General features: G+C 52.2%; 1 protein-coding gene and 1 pseudogene across 2 annotated transcripts; both read left to right on the forward strand.

Annotated features, from left to right (window-relative positions):
• The first annotated feature begins 3,982 nt into the window (after window positions 1-3,982).
• On the forward strand, window positions 3,983-8,009 carry IL36RN (interleukin 36 receptor antagonist). The gene is made up of 3 exons (XM_090053860.1): window positions 3,983-4,010; window positions 6,833-6,960; window positions 7,797-8,009. Exons 1-3 carry the CDS (start codon window positions 3,983-3,985, stop codon window positions 8,007-8,009), a joined length of 369 nt encoding a protein of 122 aa, XP_089909986.1.
• A 1,522-nt stretch (window positions 8,010-9,531) lies between these two features.
• Window positions 9,532-17,777, forward strand: LOC149862077 (interleukin-1 beta-like; annotated as a pseudogene). Its single transcript, XR_016443187.1, has 7 exons — window positions 9,532-9,579; window positions 12,487-12,542; window positions 13,002-13,048; window positions 13,534-13,737; window positions 14,164-14,252; window positions 15,422-15,650; window positions 16,028-17,777. The product of XR_016443187.1 is annotated as an interleukin-1 beta-like (transcript).
• The last annotated feature ends 215 nt before the right edge of the window (window positions 17,778-17,992 follow it).

Consider the following 17,992-nt stretch of genomic DNA (forward strand, 5'->3'; position numbering starts at 1 on the left):
CCGCCCCTATCTTTGCGTCACCGTGTAGGCCACGGCCCCCACGCAATGCGTCACCATCCAAGCCCCGCCCTACACGCTAGCTTGCACCGCCCCCTACATGCTGCCCCGCCCACTCACCGTGACTGGGCGGGGAGACCGCGATGGGCGTGGCCAATGAGTAAGTGGTCGGGGCTACCGCGGGAGGGGCGGGGCCTGGACACTGCCTGCGTGGCAATAGCTTTTCTGATGTCCAGTAGCCCCTCCCTCTTGATCCTGCTGAATGTTGGCCTGCCTGTTTCCCCATGCGGTGTGCGACCTCCCTATGACATGTGACATATCCATGATGGCCACGCCAGGCACCTGTGGGCAGCCCCTGCACAGGAGACTGGGCTCCCACCCTGGCACCTCAGTCCCCCAACCTGGAGGCACGGACAGATGTCACCTTAACCCATGTTAAGGGGGTGGAGGTTGGGAGCTCACATGACCACCCCCAGTAACAGAGCCACTTATTATCCTCAATGCTGTTCAGCACAGAGGAGATGGCAAGTGAGGCAGGAGCAGAGTCTGGGCAGGGGACGGTATGTCCTGGCCTGTGTCCCCTAGATGGGAGAGAAGCGGCTGTTGCTGGGGACCCTCCTAGCCCTCATTCCCACATTCCTGCAACCTCTGCCCCTGACAGCAGGGCTCTGTCTTCTCTGGCCCAGGGGACTCCAAATCCCTGACTGCTGCTGCTGCTATGTCCCTACACCCAGCTCCTACACCAGGAGGGGCAGGAGTCAGTGTGGGGGTCCCTTTCAGTGGGGCTAACCCATTGAAGCCAGGTCTGGGAAGAAAGAAAGGGAGTTTTATTGAGGGAGGGGTAGAAAATCCAGCCAGGGACGCCAGGGCTTCACCCCAAATCACCAGAACTGGAACTTCCTTTTTGGGGTTTGGCAGCCCACAGAGGCCTCATCCTTATCTCTAGCGCTTGGTTTCTCAGTGCTGAGGAGCGGGGATGTTTTCAGGGGATCTCTACCACACACTGGGGTAGAGTTAAGGACATCAGAGCTGCCAGGGACTGGGGGGAAGACCATCAGTCCATCCTGCTCAAACTCCTGTGTCACAGGGCGGCAGAGAGTGAAGGCTAGAAGGGAGACTGAGCTGGGTCTGAGCAGGCTTCATTCCTCTCTCATTTGCAGCCTCCAGCAGTTAGGATCTGCAAAGCTCCAATTCAGAGGCTGTGCGCATCTCACTGCCGTGGTTTCTTCCATGAACAAATCCAACCCCTCCATGAATCTGGCTGGACTCTCGGCTTCCCCCATATCTGCTGGCAACAAGTCCCACCCTTGAATGACCCTCTGGGGGAGAAAGAACTGCCTCACGTCTGTTCTAAACCGAATACCTGCGCCTTTCATGTTGTGACCCCTTGGTCTTGTTTGGGAAGAGACAGTCAGTAATAAATCCCTATTGATTTTCTCTTCGCCATTTAGTTTTTTGGAAACCCTGATCCTGCCCCCCTCAAGTGTCTCATTTCCAAACTGAATATCTATCCATCCACCCACCCCACACTCTATCTATCCATCTATCTGTCTACCCAGCCCATGCTATCTGTCCTTTTATCCATTTATTCACCTCACACAATCTACCCGTCTGTCTATCCAACCCACACTATTTATCTATCCGTCTATCCACTCCACACTCCCTCTCACTCTCTGTCTCTCTTTCTCTCTCTCTCTCACACTAGCCTCCATAGACTCACCTCATAGGGGAAGGCCCTCCATTTCAGTTATCATCCCTTTGCCCTTCTCTGCACCTTCTCTAATTCTTCTGTCTCCTTCTTAAGGTGCAGGTACCAGGCAACAGGATACTTCCTGTATTATTTGTAGTTCCCGTTTTCATCCTCCCTTTCTGATAGTTACTGAATGTAGGTAAGATTTCAGATGCTAGGCATTGTTCACCAGATTTGAGCTGCGGTGAGTATCAGGAAAGGATCTCCCCACCCTCTGCTTAGACAGACATAGATGGGAGAAGGTGGAGGGATTGCTTTCCACTGCAGCAATGGGCAATGGACCCCCCCAGCCAGCCCTCCTTCCCTGTGGCAGAGGCTCCCAGCTTGTGCATGGGGCTGGTCTGTGGTATTAGGAGGAGCTGGGAGTCTAAGATCCCCCTGCACCAGTGGGTGCCTATCCAAAAGCTTCTCTGGGTTGACATATCAGCAGGACTAAACTGGGGACAATCATTCCTGGACTAGATATAACCCCAAGACCCCCACTGGCCTTCTGGTTCCATCTGATTCCCACAAACCCTGCTCTTCCACTTGCCATCTCTCTCTTCTACTTTTCTTTCCTCTCCTTTGGCTGCGAGGAGGCTGGATGCCTTTGGACATATCAAGGGGCTTCTGGTTCTCCAGAGCCAAGGATCACCCAACCCAGAGAAGCTGGAATGCCATCTCTGGGACTGATCTGTGGCTGGAAAAAAGCAGTTAAAAAGCTCTGGCAAGGGTGACTGAGAGTGCCAATAGAGAAGGCATGGCCTGGTCCACTGGCACGATGCTACGCACCCGTGAGCTACAGCCACCCTGCAGGAATTAAGACCTGGGCATGGGGCAGGACCCATAAGGAGATGGACAGCAGGCTGTGGGGCACTGAGAGAGGTGCCAGCAGGGCACTGAGGCTGCTGCCAGGTTCTGTCTGGCCTGGCAGTGCCATGGGCACCAGGATGCTGGCTTGATGCCCTCAGCACTGCCTTCATGACCTCAGAACCTTCTTGATGACCTAGATGCCTTCTTTATGATCTCAGTATCACCTCAATGTCAGCACTGAAAGCCAAAACTCTGGGTGGGATATTCCCCCAATGTCCACCCTGGGCTTGAGTGTGGTCCTGGTTTCAAGCTCAACCACAGCCCTGCAGCAGGCAAGAGGCAGGGAACCAGCTTCCATCAGCACGGAGTTTCCCACTTTCCAGGCTGCAAAGGAGGCCCCCAGGAGCTGCCAGCATCTGTGGCCATGACGCCAGTGGGGAGCCCATCCTGACATCAGTTCCCCTGCAATCACTGCCCCCACTGGTCCAGGCTGCCTGATATCTGTGTCACAGACTTCCTGTGATATCACTTGCTTCCTCTTTTGCACAATTCAGCAGGGCTCAAGCTCCATGGTCAGCACCAGGCCTGCCTGCACCCATGGGTGTCTGCCCAAGGGATTTGGGGACAGAGGAGTTCCCGCAGGCACTGGCAGTGCCTCAGGCCTGGATACCCCCAGCTCCAGCCTGCCCAGTACACCTTAGCTATCTGTCTGCCTTCATACCTATCCATCCATCCATCCAAGCATACACCCTGTCTATCTGTTTATTTACCTATCCACCCTTCCATCTGTTCATCCATCCATTAACCCTATCTTCATAGACCCTATCTATCTATCCATCCCCATGTACCCCCTCTGTCTCTCTCTCCATCCATCAATCCATCCCCTTACCCACTCCAAGTATATCCTCATATACCACATCCATCTATAGCTGTCCATCTGTCTGTCTCTAACAATACTGTGGTGTGTGAAGTCTGACCCTCCCAGGCAGCACAGACCCACTGGGAAAGAAGGGGTCTGTTGTCTGAGCTATCAGCAGGCCCCACACAGCACCTGGTGTGTAGGAACACAACTGAGGGGCAGAGTGCACAACCTACAGCAATCAGAGGCATGATCATGCCCCTTCCGCTCTTTGCCCTGTGTGGGACTGGAAGTTGCTCCAGGAGGTTTGGGAAGTGATGGGCATGCAGGGCACCCGGCAGGGCTGGACCCTTCGTTCTCAGCCATGGTTTCTGGAAAGAGATGGGGAGAGTCCAGAGGGAAATAAAATAAAAATAAAATAAAAATCACCATTTGTAGCCTGGGGATTTCCACCAGCCTTTAGTTCTCTATGTTGTTGCATGAAGCCTTACAAGTTGGCTGAGCCCCAGGGGCTAGCAAACACCCCACAGTATCCAGAAGGACTGGAGTCCCAACTAGTGGGGAAAAGGGTGAGTGCAGTGGCTATGGGTGATCCCCAGGGGGCGCCAGGAGGTAAGCACAGACTTGAATGGGGCACTCGGACTTGGGGAGTTTTTTATGGGATGGGAAGAGGCTTATTGGGACAGTAAGATGTCCTGGAAAGCGTTAGACCTTACAACCAGAGGCCAATTATCTGCTGAACAGAGAGGCAGGAGCAGAAACCAGGTCTTGTCCAGCCTGTCTACAGATCCCTGGGAAAGCAGGAGGATTCTGATGTCACAGCTGAGGAGGGAGTGAAACCCCCAGAACAGACCAGAGGGTGACCCTTAAAAACTCCCGGTATTATTATTATTACTCTAATTAAAATTCTTATAATGATGACTGTGGTTATTGTTATTTCTCTACACATTAACTTGATCACCATCAGTCTCCAAGGGAAATCCATAAACCCACTCTACTCAGAGCATGTTGGTTAGTGCTTTGGGTGGTGTCCCAGTAGAAGCACTCACCCAAGGGGCATTTGAGCGCTCCTTTATTTAGCCTGATTGAAATCTATCAGAGCAATAGAGACTGTGGCCATAGCCGACCCTAGCAGGGTGTGGGACCCCGGGCAAATCAGCCTGTGCCGGGTCCCCTTAACGCTACATGGGGCAGTGGTACCCCCACAAAGTGGGGGGTGGGGGGGCACCATGCTTCTTCTGTGGCACAGGGCTGAGCGGCCAGCTCCAAGCAGGCCCTGCAGGAGGGCTGCAGCCTCTCCGCCAAGCTCCGTGGGCCCCCCCAAAAGCGCAGGGCCCGGGGCAGCCCTGACTGTGGCAATAGTACCCAGTGAAAAAGCTACAGGTATCTCAGATAATGTCAGAGGACTTGAACTAGCTTCTAGCATGAGAAAGAATACCAAGGTTCGATCTCAGCAGATAAAAACTTGTCCCCAGTGATACATGGGGCTTGTCACTCTTCCCATGTCTAGGCTCAGGAAAAGAAAGCAAGAGGCAGCAAAAGCCACCACCCAGGCAGGTTCCACAGGTTTAGAAGCAGGCAGGGCAGGGAATCATCCTAGAGTCATACAAGGCAATGGATATTTCATTGCTGTGTCTGCCAACAGCCCAAGCTCATATCCCAGAGCATCTAGAGGCAGGGAAACCCAGATATTGGGAAGTCACCACCCTCAGATGCAAGAGCTTCCTGGAAACCAGCCAAAGCTGCCAAGGGTCCCTTATGCCAGGCCCTACTATCCTGACTGTCACCCTATGTTCAATGCCCCTTTGCAGGGGAAGAGATCCAAGCCAGATCAAAGCTTCCGGGAAGCTGCAGTGAAGTTGGGGGACAAAGTGGATCTGAAAGGACTGGCCTTGTTCTGTATCACCATCCTGCAGCTGATGCAGCCTTCTGGCCAGGAGGGGCAGATCCAGGGGGCAGCTTTCTACCAAGCTTGATTCCTGGTCCCCCACAAATTTAAAACCAAGTGCCTGTCAGTAGCAGCAGCATTTCTAGTTAGGCAGCAGTGAGGGAGTCATTCGACTCCATGGCTCATAAATCATAGAGAAGTGAGGCTGGAAAGGACCTCAACCACTTTCCTTCTAAACTCTTCAATCCACAGATGTTAATGACCTGCTCTCCTTTTTAAATGCTCTTGATCTTCTAAAAACGTTAACTCAGGGGTGGAAACCTTAACTCAGGTGAACATGAACTCACAGGCAGAAATAACTGAGGGAAGCATTGGAGGCACTGCTGAGAGGCCCAAGAAGGCTAGATGTTGTTTTATGGATCTGAAAAACTCTTACATTTAAATCTAGTTGTCACAGGATGGGGTCCCCGAGGATGGCCATGATACCCCTAGGGCTCCCTGACCGTACCAGTCCTGCCCAACAGGTACCCTCTCTCGCCTGCCATATCTTGGTATAACTATAATAAATAGGGAGGCTGCCCTCGAGTTTGTTTGGACACAGTCCTGCTGGACCCCATGGGTTCTCGGACCCCCTTTTGGGTCCCACTCCAAAATGGATGTCTCCAGACACCCTCAGCCTTATGGGCTAGATGCATGGCTCCAAACCACCCCTTGACCATGCCCCAGGCCTCCCAGATGGCATTGACACACTGCGCCTCCGAGGCCTTAGTTTCTCTTGGCCTCTGGTCATCACTGGGCTCTCCACAGCCCTCTTTCTCTCTGCACCCCTCGGTGCTGGGGTCTGCTCACCCCCTTTGTCACTGCGACCACACACTGGCACTGGGGTCCCCACACTGTAGTGGGCCCCCAATAAGGCCTCCTCCTTCCCTAGTAGCCTCAGCCCAATCCACCTTCCTTACAACCAGAAAGCAAAACACGAGCCCCTGGGCAGCTCAGGGGGTGCTCTGTCCCTTTAAAAGAAACACTCTTGCCCAGCACTACAGGCCGCCTAGGCTCCTGAAGTTCCTTAGTGTTACCAGAAGCTGAACAGACAGTCAGGCCTCTTCCTAGGAGAGCTCGTCCCCCTCGGCTGCTGGCAGCGAACTCGTCCTCCAGTCCCAGCCCTGGGGTTTATATGGGCCCTTGCCCTGCCTCTTCCAGTCAGCTGACCAGGTGCAGGTGCAGGCTAATTTGCTCATTAGCCTGTTGCCATGGTAACCTGCACCTGCAGGCTTCTGTCCTGCTCTTTGACTTTTGTTCAGATTTTAAACTGAATAGTAAAGCCCCAGGCTCCTAATGTCTTAGTAAAACTTCTATTTTCTTTTTGGTGGGCAAAAAACAGGTGTTGTATTCTATGGGAGGATGCGCCTCACCATTTACTGCCAGATCAGGTTTGCCTGCTACCATCATTTACAGTAGGCAATACTACCTATGACTGTTAATTCCATGTAGTGGGAGGCAATTAAATAACCTGGTGACCTCTAGGTTATCTGCCCCCCACCCACAGCAGATACGATCAGCATGGTACCCAGCCAATTCTTGGAAGAGGAGAACTACCCCATCACCATGGGCATCAAGGGAGGGAAGAACTGCCTGTCGTGTGGGATGGCATCAGAGCCCCAGTTGCAGCTAGAGGTGAGCACAGGCCTGTGAAGGCCCCTGCCCCCTGTGGTGGCTGTATGGGGCAGGGGCAGAAATTGAGCATAGGCACCCTGCAAGCTGGGCATCTTTGGGAGCTGGAGGGTGGGGCAGACAGGGGTTAATCAGGTAGGCACCCTCCAAATCTCCAATCAGGTGAGCCAGAAGCAGACTCAACCTCCCCACCCCTCACCACTGGCTCCAGAACCTTGACCCGCCCCCACCCCACCCCCGGACCACCAGCTTCCAGCCCCAGCCAGTGGCTATAATTGCTGGAGGCTTGAGTGCCCCTGTCCAGCTGGTGCCCAGCCACCTGGACAGGTAGATAGCTAGCTAGCTAGCTAGATAGATAGATAGATAGATAATGTGAGACAGAAAAGCGTGGGTCATAGGGTGGAAGTATGGATGGATGGACACAGGGAAACAGACAGACAGACAGTTGGATGGATGGATATATAATTAGCTCGAGAGCTAGACAGACAGACAGATGGATAAATAAATAGACAGATAGGCAGATGAACGGATGGATGAATTGCCTGATATATACCACATGGATAGCCAACTAGATAGATGTATAGATAGATAGCTAGGTCAATACATAGATGTACAGATAGATGGACATATGGATCGATGGATAGATAGTAGATAGATGGATCAATACATAAATACATGCATGGATGGATAGACAGCTAGGTAGCTGGATAGACAAATGAACGGATAATGAGTCATAACTAGCCAGCCCTCAGTGCTTCTGCCTGTTTCATGGCCCTTGCCATAGGCCCATCTTCCTGACTCTGGTGCCGCCTCCTCTTGATTTCTCTATCCCCCTCCAGGACCAGGAGATTACAATGATTTCTGGGAGCCAAAGTGATGCACTATGCTTCACCTTCTTCAACACCCCTCAGGGCAACACCAACCGCTTCCAGTCAGCCGCCTACCCCGGCTGGTTCCTCTGCACCTCCCAGAAAAGCAACGACCCTGTGAGCCTCACCAACCAGCTGGGCCAGGTCAACATCACTGACTTCTACTTCGGCCACAAAAACTAGGCACCAAGAGAAGCTCGCGCCTGCCCAGCCAAAGTAGCCCCAATGCTCCCCCAGCATAGCCCCCAAATTACCCAATTCCCTCACATACCTCACGCCCTCCCTCCATAAGACATAAACCTTATTTTCTGGAAAGCAGAACTGAGGCAAAACAGCTTTCTCCAGAGTCTGAGACAGTGAATGGCAGCATGATCAGCCTTCACCAGCTCATTGGGTGCTTGGGTACTTGGGTGGAAGTCACAGGGTTAACCCTCATTGGCTGCACTGGAGACAGTGTTCAGCAGCTCAGCCCAAAGGGATGATGCATTGGGCAATAGCTGCAAGAGGATTAAAAGTAGGCACTAAACCCTGCTGCTTGCTGGCTGGGAAGGAAACCCAGTGTCTCCATGCTTCTATTCCGATAAAGAAAATCAGCTTCCCCACTTAAGACACACCCTGGCCACACCTCAATATTAGAGGGCTGGGTTTTGAGGCTGGGACATACCTCAATACCACAGTGTCTCTGGTATCTGAGTGAATACCTCCATCTGCATAGCTACTCTAATTTCTCAAATACAACATGCCCCGGCATACAACAAACCTGGTTTTGGAGAGGGGAAAGGTGCTTTTTGAAAGGCAGAACAAATTATAAACTAGTCAGAGGGGATCAGCAGGCATTGGGGACATGGGACTTCTAGGCTAACCCCCCTGAGCTGACTCAGTTAGCACAGACCTGGGCCTAGCTGCAGTATGAGTTGAATACAACCATCGATAGGCGGACGCCCTGTGGTTTCGGTGTCCCACGACCAGGGGGCACTGCCTCCCATGTAGGCAAGAAGGGGAGAAGCTGCAGGGCTCGGGTTGCCGGGCTTGCACAAGGGGGTCCAACTGTTTCGGGACCTGCTGAAGGGGAAGGAAGTGGATCTGAGTCAGCGGCACAGAGAAGTCACCAATCTGCCTGCGCTGGGGCTTCCCCAGCCTGCCCCCTGCCTCCTGCTTCCCTGCCCGCTTGTGGGATCAGCCAGCTCTCCCCAGCACCGAAGAGATGCAGTGTTACTTCTCAGCCTCTCAAAAGCTCTGAGATCCCCCCTCAAATGGGTATTCAAAGTGGTAGAGCGGGGGAGACTGTGAGGAATGCAGAAGGGGCTGGCACCATGGAGCAAACGGGCAACTACATAGCAGACACAGCAGGATTGTGTAAAGAGATGCACTATCTCGTTGGCTATCCGTGTTGGGCAAACATAACCCAGGCTAAACCTGCAGGGTGAAGGGCTCTGCACGAGCCGTTACCACACAGGAGAGAGATCTGAGAGTCACTGTGGACTGTTGGCTAAAAGCATTCTGCTCTGTGCTCGGTAGCCGTTGAAAAGGCAAACGCAATGTTAGGGGTGATGGAGAATGGACTTGTGAATAACACAGGAAGCACCTGATGCTGCTTTATAAATCCCTGGGGTGGCCACACCTTCAGTCCTGTGCCCAGCTCTGGGCCCTGCGTCGCCAGAAGGAGGTAGAAGAAGTAGAGAAGGTGCAGAAAAGGGCAACAAAGATGATGAGTGGTATGGAGGAGCTTCGCTATGAGGAGAGACTAACCAAGGTAATGAGAGAGAGAGAGTGAGTGTGGGGTGGGTGGATGGATAGGTAGACAGAGATTGTGGGGGGTGGATGGGTAGATGGCTAGATAGAGTGTGGGGAGGTTAGATGGACACATAGGGACCTGGACCTGGACCACTTCAGCCTCCGCAAGAGAAGGCTGAGGGGTGATCGTGTGGCCACCTACAAATTCATTAGCGGGGAGCAACGAGGCATTGGAGATGCTCTGCTCACCAGGGCACCTCCTGGGGTAACAAGGAACAATGGTCACAAACTGACAGAGCAGATTCAGGTTAGAAGACATCAGGAAGAACTTCTTCACGGTAAGGGTGGCCAGAAGCTGGAACGGGCTCCCAAGGGAGGTGGTGCTCTCCCCTGCCTTGGGGGTCTTTCAGAGAAGGCCGCATGGGCACCTGCCTGGGGTCATCTGACCCCAGCACTCTTTCCTGCCCCAGGGCAGGGCGTTGAACTCGATGCTCTCTTGAGGTGCCTTCCGACCCTAGTATCTATGCATCTCTGTGGGCTGGAGAGATGGATAGGTAGATAAATAGAGTGTGGGGTGATTGGATGGAGAGAAGGATAGTGAGTGGGGTAGATGGATACTGGGCAGATAGAGTGTGGGGTGGGTGCACGGACAGCCAGGCCTATTTAGCTTGGCGGGTGCTTGGGGTGAAACATGAGAAATGTTTCCAAGCTACTAAATGGTGAAGAGAATATCAATAGCGATTTATTACTGACTGTCTTTCTGCAAATAAGAACTGTTGGTCATGACAAAATGAGCAGGCCATCAATTTAAAGCAACATGAGGCAGCTCTTTTTCACCCAATCGGTCATTTGGGGTTGGGACTTGTTGCTCCCAGATGTAGGGGAAGGTGAAACTTCAGCCAGATTCACTGAGGGACTGAACACTTTCTGCGAGGAAAGGGACAGCAGTTGCTAATGAACACGGGAGTGAGATGGATGGATGGATGGCCTTTGAATCAGAGCTTCCCAGACCCTAAACGCTAGAGGCTACAAGTGAGAGAGGAGCAGGGCAACAAACTCGACTCAGACCCAGCTCACTCTCCCTTCCCCACTCCGCTCTTTGCCAGCATGACACAGGAGCCTGAGCAGGAGGGACCGAGGGTCTGCCCCAGTCTTTGGCAGCTCTGATGTTCAAAGCAACTCCCTTGGGCAGTGCCTGACCTCTGGTTTCTGAGCCTCTTGTACACTACGGCCGAGACCAGGGCTTATATTAGGTTGCTGAAGCCTGTTCCCCGGACATCTCTGCCTGCGGCCTGGAATTTCTGCCCAAATTTCAGCCTGCAGACAACACCAGGATCTGATGAAGCGTTTCTGATCCAGTCTCCTGATTCAAGCAGCCCCATATCCAGTCTGATATCTCCACAAGTCATCCAGAAGGAGCTCAGACATTTCGGTGAAAAGCAGGCTGCTGGGAAAGCCGCGTAGCAACAGGGTGATCTCCCATTCTCAGGATCAGGATCCATCTGCTCTCTGTCTGTCTGTCCCCATACACTCCCTGTGTCCGTCTCCAAAAGGAGGAGCGAATGGATCACTCTTTGGCTCTAAGCACTGTATGCTGTGAGATCCTTTGGGGCGCCTCTATGTGCAGTATGAGGAAGGTGGGGAGGAGACAGGCAGAAGGGGCAGGGAGCAGAAAGCAGAGAAACAGACTGGGCAGGGGAAGAGGATCACTGTCTGTAACTGGCTGCCCGAAAGCCAAAAAAGCCTGGCGCCCGCTGCTTTCAAAAAGGCCGTGATTCCCAAGCGAAGCTCAGAGCTCTCCGATCTCTCTGCTTATGCAGTCCAGCGTGGCCTGCTGGGGTCCTGCCACTCTCTTGGCCACAGAAGAACCTCTGGGATTTGTTTCCAAGGCCAAGAACCAAGCGGAGATTTCCCAGGGCCGCCTTAAGCCTAACCAGAAGCTTCGATTCATAGGAGGGCATCTGCCAAGGAGCCTGACCCTGCTCTGGGTCTGTCTCAGATCAGCTGCACGGCACCTGCTGAGCCAGGAAGCAACCTGCTCCCTGCCAGGTCTGAGCATGATTTCACCTGCCTGTTAAAAGAAGAAATCGCCCAGGCTAAGAAAGGGGCCTGAAGCAACTTTTCTCCATTTGGGGCTATGAAATTGTCCCTGTGACATCAGTTCCTCTCATTTGTGGAGATATTCCCAAGGGGGAGGAAAGGAAGAACTGATTCTTCCTGCCTCTCCTGCATATAAGGGCACAGGGCAGGTCTCAGGAGTCAGTCAGCCCCTGGAGGCAGAGAGACAGGTACAGCCCGGGAGCTGCTGGGCGGGTGGGATGGGGGCGGGCATGGGCCTGGGACGCGGGCTGGGCAAGGTGTGCCAGTTGGGGGGTTGATCCTGTGAGACCCCCACCAGTCCTAGGCACCATGATCTGGGGAACCAGCCATGAGCCAGCTGCTTCTGCACTGGCTGTCAGCACAGGGGTCTCGCTTGCCTGCTTCCCCAGGATGCAGGGGGGCTGCTGTCCATCCATACTCCCTCCCTCTATCTATCTATCTATCTATCTTCCACTGCTCTCACAAGAACCCCTCTCATTTCTGCTATTCTCCCTCTACTTTTCCCAACCTCTGCCCACCCAGCACCAGTAGATGCTGCCCCATCACAGCCAAAAGACTTTGCCAGGCTTCGGCTACCGCTGCTTGGCTCAGCTCCTCCAGGGGCTGCTCCCTTCCAGCTCTGCTGTCTTCCTTCCTGGCTGCCAATGGCCCCAAGGGATGGGAGAGGAAAAAGCTGGCATTTCTCTTCCCACTTAGGTTCCCTGGTTGGAAGTACCATGGTTGAGGTCCCTGATAACATGGTTGTCTGCAGTGGGATCACGGGAGGGACTGGGAGGCATGGGTGAAATTCACCCTATAAGTCTGTGATGGTGGCTCTAACCCACAGATCTCCAGGGGATCCAACAGCACAGAGCATGGCTGGCCGGGCATCTTCCAAGGCTGGTGGGGTCTATGGGCGCTGCGGCTGTTCCAGATACAAAGCAGGCAGGCCTTCCCCAGCCGATGGGTGCCTTCGCAACCCATTTACATTCAGGCAGCATGTATCTTTAAAGCAAAGTTGCCATTGTAGTGCTCCTCTGGGGACTGAAATGGGCTGGGGTGTTTAAAGCCCCAACCAGGGTAGCTGGACCTGAACCCCTTGCACACTAATCATCAGCAGTGATGCTGCCTATGCTCTGATTAGGGTAGGACTTAGCACACTTCCTAGTAACCGCCCCAGCATGACTTAATCTGCATTAACTATTCCAGTATAGATGCAATCCCTCCACCAGCCCCCTCCAGTCCTCACCAGTACCACAAAGCCACTGATTTTCCCAGGGGTTCCTCATGTCATGCAATCCAGGAGATCACACCTGATCACTCTCTGGCCCTGCTCCAAACGGCCTTGCTTGCTCTTTGCAGCATGAATGAGGAAGGCTTCCATTAGGTAGATTACCCCAGCATAGTAAAGATAATGATCCCCTCTTCCACCCTGGGTAGTTCCCAGCTGGGATCCACCACTACAGAGGGCGGGGATCAGACTGGCTTTCGGGCAGGGCTGGGGACAGAGAGTGTAAGCAGTTGCATCTAGCATCATCCCAGGCTAGGATGCAATGGGTTCTGGGGCGGGAGGGCATCAGGGCTGGAGACGTTCAGAGAAACCAGTGGATCCCACGGCATCTTCTTTGTGCCCAGGGCTACAGTGGGGCGCCCTTATCCCCGGGGGGCAAGGGGAAGGTAAGGATCCTGTCTGCTTCCCCTCTTCCATCCCGGGTAGATCCCAGCTGGGATCCACCACTACAGAGGGCAGGGATCAGACTGGCTTGTGGGCGGGGCTGGGGACAGAGAGTGGTAGTGACTGCCTCTAGCATCATTCCAGTGCTGGGGCGGGAGGGCATCGGGGCTGGAGACGTTCAGAGAAGCCAGTGGATCTCATGGCATCTTCTTTGTGCCCAGGGCTACAGTGCGGTGCCCTTATCCCCGGGGGGCTCTGGCTGTGGGCTGAATGTCCAGCTCCAGTTCACAGAGCCCAAGACCCACAGTGGCTTCCGCACAGCTGTGGTGCTGGTGGTGGCAGTGGAAAAGATGCAGAGGATGCCGTGGAGCCCCCAGCTCTTCAGTGACTGCGACCTGCTGAACCTGTTCAATGCAGTCTTCGGTATGGACACAGCGGCTTTGTGAGGGGGCGAGGACATAATCTCTAGGCCACACTCCCCTTCCAGGCTACATCCCTTCCCTCCATGCCTCAGTTTCCCTATCAAGTGGCCACCCGAGGGCTGGGATAAGTCAAGTCACAGCCTCCAATAGCAGCATCCAGGCCCCTATGCCTTGGGGGTTTCTCTGTGTGTGTTACCATCCAACTCCCATCCAGCTCCCATTAGGGCCCTGATATAACGGTGCATGGAAGCTGCATCCATCCTGCTGGCCAAGGCACGTGGGGCAGGACTTAACCCTCACCCCTACTACATGCACACACTCCCACAGCCCTCTGCTGCTGGAAAGGCAGGAGAATCCCCACTGGAGCCCTGCAGCCAGATCGGGTCTGTGGCATGCACCTGACACTGCGAGATGCTTCTTCTTTCAGAACCGGTGCCTTTCACAAACTGCCAACCGGCCTATGGGTCCGACACCAGCTTCTGCTTCCATCAGTGCCTGTCCTTTGACATCCAGGATGCGGCCAAGGAAGATGCGGCCCCGTTTCTGTCCTACTGGGACAGAAACCCTCCCTGGCTGGTGTTTTGCCCCTCCACTCCAGCTCAGATTAACACTGCATTTGGGGTCAGGAAGGAATTTCCCTTCCTAGTCAGATTGGTTTGGACTTGAGGGTTTTGCCTTCTTCTGTAGTGGGAGCATGGCCTCTGCCTGGGATCTCTCTAGTGTATGTGAGCAACCTTTTACCACAGCAGGGCGTTGGCCACTGAGGTCCCCCCTGATTTCCCTGTGCCAGGGTTGGTTGTGACATGTTAAGTCAGGGCTAATAGTAGTTCTATGAAGAGTTTAGATGATGGATATGCCTGGGATGGTTTGGACCACGGGTGGGCACAATGTGGCCTGGGGGCTGGATGCCGCCCACCAGGCCATTCTATCTGGCCCGTGAGGCCCCTAAAAAATTTACAAAATTAATATTAATATGCCCTGGGCTGCCTGTCATGCAGCCCTCGATGGCTTGCCAAAACTCAGTAAGTGGCCCTCTGCCCAAAATAATTGTCCGCCCCTGGTTTGGATAGAGGTTATCCTGCCTCAGGCAGGGGGTTGGACTAGACGTGACCCCTGAAGGTTCCTTCCAGCCCCTCCTCTCCAGGATTTCTATAAATCAGTTCAAGATCAAAGCACAAATAAATTTATTCTATCTTTCTATCTATCAATATAGATATGATATCTAGATTATAGACCTATATAGCTATATATGCATAATATATAACATAAAATATACATATAATATATCTTACTTATATAATATATATAATACATTCATAGTTTCATAGTTTCATACATATATATATTTATGTATACACACATGCACGCACTTACACACACTATATAAATATATTGGAACATGCACTAATTCAGCATCTTATATATTAGGTTTAAATAACAAAACCAGCTAGGCTTAAAATAGGTATGATATAGATATATATTGGATATTGATATATATACACTAGATATACAGATATAGGCTGTAGAGCTTGGAGATAGAAGAGAGATATTACCAGGAATAGCTAGCAGGCAGCAACATTGCCAGAGAAAGGCTAGGTTGATTAAGAGAAAGGGAAGGCCATTAGAAATGAGAGGACAGTCATTCTTACCGGTTGAGTGATGACTGAGAGATTAGCAGGAATTAGCTGGAATTTTCCTGTGTCTAGCTCCCCACCCCTGCCTCTTGCCACCTCCCTGACTTGCAGTCCTTGTTGCCTTGCAATCATCATGAACATGCATGAACAATCAACAGACCGCAGAGCGTGGCACAGAGCCAGTTCCTTGTCAAGCTGCCCATTGCCTTGGGCACCGATGACAAGGGCCTCTATCTCTCCTGCATACCTGTGTGGTGACCAGCCCATGCTGCAGCTGGAGGTAAGTGGTGTACATTTCCATCCCCCTATGGGGAGCAGGGTGTAGGCTCTCTGATAGCTCAGCCCAGCTGGGATCAGAGTAGCTAAGTGCCATGCCTGAGGTTATATGAGAAGGAGGGAGTTGTTTCTCTCTCTCTCTCTCTCTCTCTCTCCTCAAACCAGTGTATAAGGGACCAAGCAACTAGTGCTCAAAGTGGATCATGCTAGGTCATGCCACAGAAGGGCAGAATGGCTATGTGACATGACCAGGGTCACCCAGGAGAGCCAGTGCCAGGGGAGGAGATGGACTACCCCTCCCCACCCCTGACCTCCCAATGGTCACCAGCACCTGCAGATCTGAGCTCCCTCTCACCATTTTTCTTTTTCCTCTGGCCATAGGAAGCAGAAGTCAAAAGGGACGTCTCTGGAGATGACCTCCGGTGCTTCATCTACTGCATCCCGGTGGACAACATGACCAAGTTTGAGTTCACTTCTCACCCCAGATGGTACATCTGCACTTTCCAGGAACCCAGCCAGCCTGTGGGAATCACCAACCACCTCAGCAAGGACCTCATCACTGACTACTACCTCACCAGGCCCAAGCACTGAGCCCCCTCCCAACCCAAACCAGCAGTCACTTGTTTCAGGCAACAGCGTTGTATGTACTATGTACATCCATCCCCTCCCCCACCGAGTTATGTGACCAGGTGTGTCTCCCATGTGTGTCTGGTTCCCCCTATCCATGCTGTGTGTCCTCTCCCCAGGCAGTATGATCCACACCCGATCCTGTGAAACCTTCTAGCAGCTAGTGAGCTCTATATTAGAGTTCACTCATTGCCAAAAAACTCTGGACTGCTAACACTTGATGTTACATTTAAATCAGCCCAGCCAGGCAGTGTAGACACCCCCACCTTTCCAGCCTACCAGCTCACAGCCCCATCTGGCTGCAGCAGGCAGAGGGAATTCGCTCCTTCCAGACCAGTTGCAAAGCAACACATGAGCAAACTGGCCTGAAAACAGCTGGCGGGGATCTATACCCTGGGTGATACACTGCAGACAGAATCTCTTCCCGTTCCTGATGCCCCCCAAAATTCAGATGTGTTTTATGTGAATAGTCACATGACCGTGACACATCCATGCTATGGCTGCATTCCTTATTACTATATATTATTAGTTATATTGCATTAGAAAGTCTAACTCTCAAGAACAGGTGCCTTCTGCCGTTTGATGACAGATTCTAGGGACAGACTTGACAGTTCCTTTGTGAGACCAGAAACAAGATATCAGGTCAGTGTGAGAAAACTCTTAATTGTTTCAAACTGGTTTTTGGCTGCATGCTAACTAATAGGGAGGGGACTGCATTCTTGATTGTTTCAGACTTCAAGGTGACTAGGCCTGCGTCTTATCAGCCTGTCCTTGAAGCTCTGAGTCTGCTTTATAGTTAACTTCTACACTATTATTTATGGTCTTGTTAGCAAGTTCCTACAATTCCCCCCTTTGATCCTGGCCTTCAAAGGCCAGGATCACTTTCTACCATACTTAGCATCTAAACACTTCTGGCACTCCAGCACTTCAGCTTTAGACATTTCAACACATCCTTTTATGTTATGCATAGTACATCTACAACATGTGGATAATACAGAAGGTAAGGTTCCAATACACTGAATACAACAACAGGTTAAAATAAAAAAAACATCTGAGAGCACTTGAACTTGTTTGGTATTAGAATACTTTAGTTGGGTGCCAGGATAGACGCCTGCAAACTGAGTGAGACTGCAGGGGCACCTGATTAATGTGGGCAGACAGACCACTAATACAAATATAGTTATGACAGTACTTGCAAGGCACATATTGTCCATTGACTGTTGGATCTCCACAGCCAAAGGGGAGGTACACGATGAGGTTTTGTTGGGGTAAATACAGCAGGTTTCAGGTGTGTGTGATGGATCCACGAATTGCTTTTGGCGATTTTGATTGCAGAGTGGGTGGTTAGTAGGACTTGGTATGGTCCTTCCCACGTTGGCTCTAGGCAACTTTTCTGTCGTGGAACACAGACCCACACGTCGTCACCAGGACTGAAGGGGTGTATCTCTCAATCAAAGTGTACAAGTTGCTGAACGGCAGCACGGCGCTGTAAAGTAGTAAGCTGCTTCTGCAAAGAAATCACATAATGGGTTAAATTCTCATCCCCTGCTAGCAATCCTGTAGCTGGCGGAAGGAAACCACGGGTAATGGGGGGTGGATGACCAAACAAAAGCTCATAGGGAGATATCTTAACATCAGCTCTAGGCACCTTTCGCATAGCAAACAGTGCAAGGGGCAATGCCTCAGGCCACTTAAGCTGAATTTCCAAACAAACTTTGC

Source organism: Crocodylus siamensis, chromosome 6, assembly GCF_052110815.1.
Source record: "Crocodylus siamensis isolate JL-2025a chromosome 6, ASM5211081v1, whole genome shotgun sequence".
NCBI lineage: Eukaryota > Metazoa > Chordata > Crocodylia > Crocodylidae > Crocodylus > Crocodylus siamensis.